At 42.2% G+C, this 11144-nt stretch overlaps 1 protein-coding gene across 1 annotated transcript in view; it reads left to right on the top strand.

Moving 5' to 3' along the window:
• Window positions 1-11144, top strand: part of L2hgdh (L-2-hydroxyglutarate dehydrogenase) — a 29755-nt gene that overhangs the window by 8707 nt on the left and 9904 nt on the right. The window contains exons 5-8 of the mRNA XM_021202431.2: window positions 4276-4438; window positions 5964-5998; window positions 9242-9409; window positions 10121-10278. Of these exons, the coding sequence (XP_021058090.1) occupies window positions 4276-4438; window positions 5964-5998; window positions 9242-9409; window positions 10121-10278 (524 nt within the window). The remainder of the gene's footprint in view (window positions 1-4275; window positions 4439-5963; window positions 5999-9241; window positions 9410-10120; window positions 10279-11144) is intronic.

Raw genomic sequence — 11144 nt, 5'->3', positions numbered from 1 at the left:
AGGCCTCGTTAAATAAAGTACCTCATGTGAATTACAGCAAGGTGTTATTCGAATTACTGGGGACCCAAGAGAGTACTGGACCAGAGGGAGTTCCCTCATTGGGGTCTTACACCATCTTGCCAGCCCCTTACGTGTTTTTTTTTTTTCTAAAAGCTGCATTTTACCTTTCATTTGGAATTGAGTTTTGTATCTAGCATGAGGCATAGGTCAAGGTATGCTCCCCCCTTTATGAATATCCAGTTACTAGAGGAGTGTTGTTTACAAAGAGATGATAATCCCCTTGCTGCATGCAGCACCTCTTTTTGATAGCAAGTTTGTGTGCGCATGTGTGTGTGTGTGTGTGTGTGTGTGTGTGTGTGTGTGTGTGTATGTGTGGCGTGCTCGGGTGCTCACACTGAGAATGGGCTGTATTCTGTCCTACTGTCCCTTCCATTAGGCCGTATTTACAGTATGTGTGATGTCGTGTCTGAGCTATAGTAGCTCAGATGAATGGTGAGTCCAGGGGACTGAGCAGAGGATGCTCAGGTGGAGAGGGCCAGGGTAAGCAGAGGCAGCAGCGCAGAGCAGAGCAGAGCAGATGGGCACTGTTTGGGCTTCTTTCCTGGCCCTTCACATAAGGGACACTTTGTCATTCCCACTGAAATGGATCAGCTTGGAGATTCTGCTGTTATTTCTGCCTCTTGGATTTTTAGAAGACCAGATAAGCAGTTTAATTTAGTGACATGAAATTGACACTGTTTCAGTTTGGTCTGTCAGGACTTAATGCTTCGTCTGAAATAGAGCCTCTAACTTTACTAAACAAGTGTTTTCAGGAAGCACACTAAATTTGCTGGTGTTTTATAGCTTTATATGGATTTAATAAAGTTTGATTGTGAACCTAATATGTTAGAATTTCTCTGGCATGGATTGTCTTTGAGAATAAAATAATTTATAATTTTTAGAAAGCATACAAGTTTAATATGAAATTTTTATTTGATGATGAAACAACTTTAAAATTTAAAGATTTGTTTGAAAAGACAAAAAAAAAAAAGACTTTTGCTATCTATAGGTTTAGGCGTGATGTAGAAATAATTCCAGTTTAATTCCATTTTAGTGCTTGAGAACAGGCTTTCTCCTGCTGTACTGAAGTGTGGGGAACCGAGAAGGGTTTCTGACTGTCACCTGCTGTATATTCTTGTGCAGAGGGGTTAAGACTACAAAACACAAGGAGTGAGATAGCAACAAGAGCCCGTGGGTCTTTATCAGGCTTCACTGTCTAAAAACAAAACTTTCCATGTATTATGAGGACTGGTGATGCGACTGCATATTTTCTTCAGACCTGACCATGCCATCCTTCTAAATCTTTTGAATGAGGCAGATGAAGTATGTGTGCTGATGATAAAAAGTGATATATGTGCACACTTTTTTTTTTAAAGAGAGAAGAAATTGGTTCTTCTCCCAAGCTCCTAAGTTTGTTACCCTCAAAGGACTCAGAACAGGTTTATTTTCTGTTTGAGCGAAGGCAAATTCTTTATTTACTATGTGCCAAATACTTTAGATCCTGCAGATATGATGGATGTGTAATAACGCATGGCTGTCTGCCTGAAAGGAGTCGTAATGTAGAGAAGATGGATTGTAGTCTAGCACAGTGCTAACTCTTGTGACGGAGTTAGTCTCTAATTTGTATCATCAAAGGAGTGCTGTTAGCTTAATGTAAGGTGAGCAGCCCCTCCCAGAGGTGAACCCCTTGAAAATGGGTGGATAGAGGACTCATAGGTGGGCTGAGCTCCCTCTGAAGCTGCCACACAGTGTTGTGCTCTATGTAATGGCACCTGTGGTCATTAACTGTGACAGTGCATAGTGGAAAATACAGTCTGGTTATTTCCTAAAGGGAACTCGCCTCCTCACCACTCGCCTCAACACACCAGAAGTGTTCCCACAGTACACAGTCACTTCTGAGTTTCCTAGCTTCCTTCAAAGAGGTTTTCTAGATCAACTCTGAAGTATTCTTGCTCCATATCCCTTCAAAAGGAGGATAACCGCAGGGAGAGGATCTGGCCAAGCTTTAAGCTGTGTCTGTAAACTTGGGAGTAGACACAACTCCTGTCCGTGCCCTCTGAGCAATGCCCTGTGATACCCCTGACTTCAGGGTCACCCGTGGGCCTTTTAGCACAAGAGGTCAGCCACGTGGGTTTGCTCCTTTGTGTCCTTACTGAGTTTATCTCCCAACTTCCCTTGACCCTTGCCTGGCTCCTTCCTAGCTATTTGACCTGCCATTGCGTTAGTTTTTCAAGCTGTGATCTGCTAATGTAGAAAGCGCCTGGCCAGCCTCCAGGCTGAGGGACAGCGAGTCTATCTACAAGCCCCATCTTGGCTGACTGTGCTACAGACAGGCCTGGACCTGGAAACTGGATGGCTTGGTCACAATGGCTTGTTCCGAATCTTCCATGCACACTTGCTTAGGGACACCAACACTTCCTAAAAGGGGGCAAATCCAAGACCAGAAAGAAGAACAGAAGAGAGACTCTAAGCCAGGCGTGGTGGTGCATGCCTTTAATCCCAGCACTTGGGAGGCAGAGGCAGGTGGATTTCTGAGTTCAAGGCCAGCCTGGTCTACAAAGTGAGTTCCAGGACAGTCAGGGCTATATAGAGAAACCCTGTCTTGAAAAACAAAAACAAAAAACAAACAAACAAACAAAGAAGAGATACTCTAGAGTTCTGAAAGGTGCAAATACTGTAAACATGCCTCAAATGTTTATTTTCTCGGGAAGTACTTGCGTGGTTTGTGTGCAGGTACGAGGAATACAGAGTGAGGAGGATGTTTGCATGGTGAAGAACTCGATTCAGAAGGAAGCATATTTGCAGAACATTTCTGTCCCTTCCTTGTCACAGTTTTTATGCTGGGTGAGGAAGTTACATGGGTTAAACTATTGATACCTTACCTTCCAGGGTTGCTGTGCCCAGAATCCTTTCTGTAGGTTAAGGTTGAGTGTAGCTATTAACTTGTGTGGATTGTTGAGCAGTAAGTCTCACATGTACCCGCCACATCACAGTAGGAGCGATTTCCTACCTGTGACAAAGGCTTTCATGTTCTAGACTCAAGCCCGGTGATGTAAATGGTGGGATTTACCAAGTGTTCATGTTTTGTGAGCCTGGTCCAACCTGAGTGGCTGGAAATATCATTTGGAGAGGGAGGGGGAGGAAAGTGGAAAGCTTTTAAGGGGTGGGGCCAATATACCCCTAAAATATTTAAAGTGATATTTCAGATATTGATTTTAAAGTTAATAACAATGCTGTGTTGACCAAACAAAAAGATATCTTAAAAAATGATTAGTTGCAGTTAGCTCTGGACATTAGTGATCTGAGAACTAGTTACCCTCTCGGGGGAAATGATTGGGATAACTGATGTGTATGTTCAGTGTAAGGTTTAGCACCAAAACATACTCAGTATTTGCTGTGAAATATACTGTTTTTTTCTTTTCTTCAGTAATGGAAAGACCAATGATATCCACCATGCATTCCTAAATAAATGAATAAATAAATAAAATAAGCATGGATTTAGATCTAAAAATTCATGCCTTCAGTGACACAGAAATCAACTACTGCCAGGATGTTCATTCCTATTATTATGTGAATGGAGCTGAGTTAGTCATGTAACATCCCCATTCCCTGTTTCTGGTCTCAAAGAGAAGACCTGCAGCAGATCCTAGCAGTGCCTGGCATACAGTGCGGACGGGGAGCTACAACAGCTGAGCTTTCCCTGGCTGTGAGTGCTATGGATGTCACTGCAAAGGTCGCGTCAGAGTCTAGTAAAACATTTGGAGACTTCAACTCAGAATCAGATATGAATCACCTCAGAGAGAGAAATATGAACTATCCTAAATAATAATAAATCTTATAAACGAAATGGCAAACTGGAGCAACTTTGAAAATCAAGCATCTTTATTTTAAAAAAAAAATGAAGAAAAATGTTTCCTGGTTATGAGATGTTCTTATTTAGCTAGTATTGTTTCTGTCCTCTAGTAGACATGCACACACACATGCATAAATATATATACATAAATTTGGTCATGAACACACATATATGTATGTATACATACATGTATATATTTGTATATGTTCATGACCAAATTTAGACATGTAAAAAAGTTTTCCGTTACTTTTTAAAGACACTGTAGGATTTTTGTCAATCAAGGATAATGTGTGTTACCCATCAAAATAAACAAATATAGAAATGCAAACAAACCTTATTGATTCTTGACTGCATCGTTTGTCTTTTTTTTACATTTATTCTAGGGTCTAATGGCTATTGATTGTCCATACACTGGCATTGTGAACTACCAACAGGTAGCTTTGTCATTTGCCCAAGATTTCCAAGAAGCAGGTGGCTCTATCTTGAAAGATTTTGAGGTAAAAGATATTGAAATAGCTAAAGAAAACCCTTCAAGAAGTAAGGATGGTAAGCTATCTCCATCTTCTCTACAAAATATTTCTATTAATTAAAAATGAAATAGAATTGTCCCTCTCTGGGGGACAATTCCTAGATTTTTGTGTGCTGATAGAACTGGGCACCAAGTAGACGTCTGACTGGCACTGAAATCTGAACTGTTGTGCACAGTTGGCCCCCAGACAGTTCCCTCAGCAATGCATGCTATAAATTTTAGGGCCATCTAGACTTCTTGAATCAGAGTGGCAGGGGAATGGCTTAGGGAATAGAAGTGGTTGGCTATCTTTGAACACACTCAAATTTCAAACGGCAGACCAGTATCATAAGAAGACTCAGCCATTCTGAGCCTGCCCTCCCGTGCCCCAATTAGACTGTAGCTAAAGCCTGCTTTATTCTGCTCTGGGATGTGTAGTCTTTTTCAGTCAAGCGAGAGGCCTATAAGCCTTCTGTTGGCTGAGAGGGGATTTGAGGGAGAATCCAGGTCTTCCTTAGCAGGTTTTAAAGGAGGTCTGGATTGTGTGAGTCACTTACCCAGCATCCTTCTGCACTCTAGGATGATGAACAAATTTATTACATTGTTGTAAGTGGGGAGCAGAATAAGTCAAATTCACAAAAGAGGTAGATAATAATCTTTTTTTTTTTTGGAAGTATGCTTTACAGGGTGTTAATACCTCATCAATAAACATGAGCAAATGTGATAAATGGTCAGTTCATTGTTGGAATTTTTTTTTTTAAAAGCTTTATTTATTTATTTATTATATGTAAGTACACTGTAGCTGTCTTCAGACACTCCAGAAGAGGGAGTCAGATCTCGTTACGGATGGTTATGAACCACCATGTGGTCACTGGGATTTGAACTCAGGACCTTTGGAAGAGCAGTCGGGTGCTCTTACCCACTGAGCCATCTCACCAGCCCCATTGTTGGAATTTTTTGTGTTGTGAAAACTTTTGCTTCTCTGAATAACCCAGACTGCAAAGAGTCGGGTTACCAACACTTGGACTCAAGGTTGCCTCGTGTTTAACACCCCATGCTTTAGTTCTGTGGGCCAAAATAAATTCATTTATGATGGTATTTCTGTACATGCAGAGCGTGGTATTGTTGAAGTACGGGGGAGGGGGGTCTGTGCTAGGGTAAGCTAGAGAATGTGTGTTAGTTAAACGAAAATCCACCCCAAGCCGGGTGTGGTGGTGCACACCTTTAATCCCAGCACTCAGGAGGTAGAGGCAGGCGGATTTCTGAGTTCGAGGACAGCCTGGTCTACAGAGTAAGTTCCAGGACAGCCGGGGCTACACAGAGAAACCCTGTCTCAAAAAAAACAAACAAACATACAAACAAACAAACCCACCCGAAAACTTTCCAGCATTTTATATTTTGTCAAATATGAATTGCTTTAGTCTTTTCACTTGGTAAAAAGTTTCAGAATGAAAATTAAAATACAATTAAGACAATCACTTAAATTTGTCACTGGTATAATATTTTAAATATTTTAAATCTTTTGCTATAAAAGTTTCACTAATTCTTTTTTCTCTCTGCCAGGCATGAACTATCCAATCGCTGTCAAGAATAGTAAGGTAAAGATTCCTGAGCTCTTTCCCCTTTCATTGACTTTTTATGTTGAATTATTGAATGATTGCTGTACATGTTCAAGTGTGTACAGACATGTGTGTGCATGTGCACCTGTGTGTATACATGTGAGAATCAGAGCACAGCCTCAATTATGGCTCCTTGGAGCCAGCCACCACATGGTTTTTTGTTTTTAATGTCTTTTGTTAGCATGTATTAATTACATAGTAGTGGGCTTCATTATTGTGTTTGCATCACATTCACTCCCTACTACTTCTCTTCCCGTCAGTCTCCCCAGTTGCATGTCTTTTGGGATTTTTAAATAATATTTATTTTATCTTATGTGTATGGGTGTTTGCCTGCATGTGTGTCTGTGCATAGTGTGTGTTCCTGATGCCCTCTGAGATTGTAAGAGGACACTGGATCCCTGGAAATGGAGTCCCAAGGAAGATTGTGAGTCACCATGTGGGTGTGGGAACTGAACCTAGATCCTCTGCAAGAACAGTCAGTTTCTTAAGCACTGAGCCACCGCTCCAGCCAGCTGATAGGCACTTTCCCACTCACTTATTAACTGGGGAGGAGTCTCCGGGTCGTGCAGAGGGAGATTGCTTCCCTCCAGGCTCCATAGTCTAAAGTGAGAACCATAGGACACTGGATTCCCTGTGCCATCAGTGTCGGTGAGAACAGAGTCACCCTTAAGTGATCTGGATTTGTAAAGCATTCAGTCCTAACAGTTAGGGAATAGCTAAGTTAGCAGAGGTTGGTGGGTCACAGGCTTCCTGTACTGAGTGGACACTGCAGCTGTGTACCATCACTCTGTATGCCTAGCAGATGCAGGACGGCTTGCCTCTGTTACACTGTACTTAAGTTTGACAAATAAAAATGGGGAGGGGCAAAACTACTATGTTTTCATCTAATAAGATGTGATTATTCCTTATTTGAATGAAACATGCTTGCTCTCTAACACAGATTTTAAAAATCATTTAAAAGTATTGTCTTTGTGAGAAGTTCATTATGAGTTATACTTCTTCTTTTTTTTTTTTTTTTTTTTTTTTTTTTTTTTTTTGGTTTTTCAAGACAGGGTTTCTCTGTATATCCTTGGCTGTCCTGGAACGCACTTTGTAGTAGATCAGGCTGGCCTCGAACTCAGAAATCCACCTGCCTCTGCCTCCCAAGTGCTGGGATTAAAGGTGTGCGCCACCACACCCGATGAGTTATACTTCTACTCTTAGACCCTTAAGTGCTGAGATGTAAGAGTGATCACTTTAAACATCTTACATTAGATTACCAGTCCCAATTGGAGATTATTTTGATTCCCAGGGGACAGCAACAGTGCCTGGAGACTTTTGTCAAAACTGGATGAAGGGGTCGTGGCTGCTGGCATGTGGTGGGTGGAGTTCAGGGATGCTGATAAACAGCCTCCCTGCCTCCCAAGAAAGAAGTATCCTGCTTCAAATGGCAGTAGTGCTGAGAATCCTGTGTCAGACAGTGGGAGAACAGGAGAGGCCACCATGAAGACACCCCACAAACTGGGTGACCTGAACAACAGTTATCTTCTCATACTTTAGGATCTAGAAGGCCAATAGCGAGGTGCTGTCAGGGTTAGTTTTCTGGTGTGGCCTTTCTTCCAAGTTACGTGTATTACTGCTTTTGAGGTGCTGGGGGCTGAACCTAGGGAGCTGGAGGTAGTATACCTAGTTTTGGTAGTGACCAAAGATGGGTCAACCCATGTGACCTCATCTAGCCTTAATTGCCTCTTTAATAGGGACAGAACTTGAACATAAGAATTTTGGAAGAACATAATTGGTCCATGATAATGATGATAAAACATAATTGGGTAGTACATAGATAAAGGGTTTAGTTCCCAACAAGTGTGAGAGAATATCCTGGGCCTGTTGGTTTGGTCTGGTCTGGTCTGGTTTTGGGTTTGGGTTTTGAAACAGGGGTCTCTCTTTGTAGGACTAGCTGTGTGGGAACTTCCTGTGTAGACCAGGTCCTCCTGCCTCTGCCCCTGCCCCTGCCCCTGCCCCTGCCCCTGCCCCTGCCCCTGCCCCGTCCTAAGAGGTTCAACTTGTACTTCTGATGATTCTGGGGTCAAGCACCTTTCTCATTACCTGTTGGTAATTTATGTGTGTGTTTGAAAGGAGTGTCTATTAAGGTCCTTTCCCCAGTTTTGTTTGCCTTGTTCTAGGTTTTCTTTGTGTTGCCCTGGCTGTCCTGGAACTAGCTCTGTAAACCAAGCAGGCTGGCCTAAAACTCATAAAAATCCACCTGCTTCTGCTTCTGCTTCTCAAGTGCTGGGATTAAAGGTGCATGCCTCTACTGCCCAGTTTAAATTGGATCCCGTACTTTCTGGCCATTGAGTTCTTGAGTTCCTTTTATGTATTAGGGATTGACCCTTGTCAGGTGTGTGGCTTGCTCTGCCTTTTCCTTTGCTGCGCAGGAACCTTGAGTCTGGTGTAGTCCATTTGTTTGTTTTTGCTTCTTTTACTTGTGTCTCTGGTGCCCATTCTACAAAAACGGTCACCAGTGCCAGTGGCAGGGAGCATCTTCCATATTCTGTAGTCATAGGTTTTACATTTAAATCTTAACTCCATTTCAAAAAAATGTTTTAATTGTCTGAGATAAGATCTTGCTTGCTAAGTAGCCCTGGCTGGCCTGGTGTTTGGGGTGTAGTTCAAGCTGGCCTTGAACTCACTTCTGTTTCAGTCACTCACTTCTGGTATTGTAGGGATTTACCACTATATGTAGTGTCAAATTCATTTCTGTATGTTTTACAAAAGAGGGTCCAGTTTTGCTGAAAGTTACATTGAATTTGTTCTTTTAGAAAAAATATGCATTTATTCTTATTTTTTAGCATGTTTTCTCCCCTTTGACCTATTTATTCCTTTATTCAAGCATGTTTGTGTGTGTGCGCGCAGGTGTGTGTGTGTGTGTGTGTGTGTGTGTGTGTGTGTGTGTATAGCCTAAGTTAGCCAGGGCTATACAGTAAGAATGCCTGCCACCCCCAGCCCCTGGAAAAGTATCTTAGCATATATCGACTATATAATGGGATTCAGTGTGTTGTTTCCATACATGCATATAATTTATTGATTAAACCCAACCTTCCTTTACCCATCTTCTATATTGCAACCATTGTTAATTCTACATTCAGTTGGAGTATTTTCGGTTTTTAAGGTTTCACCCACAGACAAGGGCTGCCACATTTTCTTATGTTTAGAAACTAACCATGCGTCTTTATTTTGTTCCAGGGAAAGGAAATTCGGTGTCGATATGTTGTCACGTGTGCTGGTCTTTACTCAGACCGTATTTCAGAGTTGAGTGGCTGCAATCCTGACCCTCAAATTGTCCCATTCCGTGGAGATTACCTGGTCTTAAGGCCAGAAAAGGGCTACCTTGTAAAAGGAAATATTTATCCGGTAGGTAATGATACTTCTGTCTTCTCACTATCAAGTTAGTCGGAGCCACAAAGGAAATGAAAATAAAAACGTTTACCTGCTTTAGAAGAGAGGGTTTCAGGGCCGAGTGTGTGGTGATATCTTCTGTCTGCTGTGAGTCCGTCCCTAAAGCCGCCTTGTGCTCTGTGGTCGCATGTCTCTGTACCCCTGGAGTACAGAGGACCAGCTCCTCCCTCCCCAGTGGGGGAGCAGCAGGAACACTGACTGTCTTCTTCATCCGTGCACTGGGAACAGGAGGGCTATGACTGCTCCAGTTCCAGGAGGTAAAAGTCAGGGTGTGTATATGAAGCGCTCGCTCGCTCTCCTGCCTGCACTTACCCTGCTGAGGAGCCAGTCCCTGAGAGAAAGTTAGGCTCAGCCGCATGCTGACTTGCCTGCTGCTTCTCACTTCCCGGAGGCCTATGCTAGAAATGTGTACATTTTTCCGGAGAAAGAGCCAGGAGTATGACAGTTCTTCTTTTCCCCCTCTCCCAGAAAGATGGATAAGTAGAACAATATATATTAATGTCACTAGCATTTAAAAACATAACGTGTGTTAATAGAAAATCCTACCTGAATACAGCTCGTGATTCATTAGAAGGCGCTCTCTTACGTCACCAGTTAGATGTTTGTGTGTGCAGTGCACTGGAATGTGAGCTGCGCTAACGGTTCATTGCTGTATTGGTTCTGCAGGTCCCGGACAGCCGGTTACCTTTCCTAGGAGTTCACTTTACACCGAGGTTGGATGGCACTATTTGGCTAGGGCCTAATGCAGTGCTTGCCTTTAAACGGGAAGGTTACAGACCCTTTGACTTCAATGCCAGAGATGTTATGGAAGTAATTCTCAAAAGGTAATAATGTCACCTTTAAGATTTTATGTGCTTGTTCTTTTTAACTCCAGAAGTTTTTGATATTCTGATAGACTAAACCTTCATTTATGTGACTGTTATGTTAATTGTTTATTATTCCAAATTAAGATCTTTCTGTAATAAGAATAAATTTGATTATTTGGTTTTGATGCTAAAGGCTGAAGGCAGAACCTTGTACATACTAACTAGGGGTTTTCCTCTGGATTATGTTTCATGCCAAGTGTAATGTTTAACTATTTCACAAAAGATTTTGATGAACCAAGGTAATAATGTCTTAGCTAAAAAGAAAGTAAGGCCAAAACCATTCATAAATAAAATTATTTTCTTGCCCAGCAGTGGTGGCTCATGCCTTTAATCCCATCACTTGGGAGATAGAGGCAGGCAGACTTCTGAGTTCAAGGCCAGCCTGGTCTACAGAGTGAGTTTCAGGACAGCCAGGNCTATACAGAGAAACCCTGCCTTGAAAAACCAAAAAATAAAATAAAATAAAATAAAATCTGGTAGTCCAGATCTTTTTGTTTTTGTTTGTTTGTTTGTTTGTTTTTTCGAGACACTGTTCTAAGAAATAGCCTTATGAAGTACTCTGTTTTTTCCTGAGTGCATGCACATGTGTGTGGGTGTGCCACATGCATGTGTATGTGTGGGCCATAGTTTGTTGTCAGGTGTGTTGTGCTTTATAAATGGCGGTATAATGCGGTGGGAGGGAGCATCTCAGTGGGCCTGGCCAGGATGCTCCCCTGAGGAGTCATTACCATACCATAGTGCTAGTACAAAGGGAAGGTTAGAGGAGTCACTGCCATACCAGAGTGCTAGTACAAAGGGAAGGTTATTGGGGGAAGAGAAGGGGC

Source organism: Mus pahari, chromosome 7 (genome assembly GCF_900095145.1).
Source record: "Mus pahari chromosome 7, PAHARI_EIJ_v1.1, whole genome shotgun sequence".
In the NCBI taxonomy this organism is placed as follows: Eukaryota; Metazoa; Chordata; class Mammalia; order Rodentia; family Muridae; genus Mus; species Mus pahari.
The sequence above is the reverse complement of the archived record's forward strand: the minus strand, read 5'-3'. Positions and strand labels throughout refer to the sequence as shown.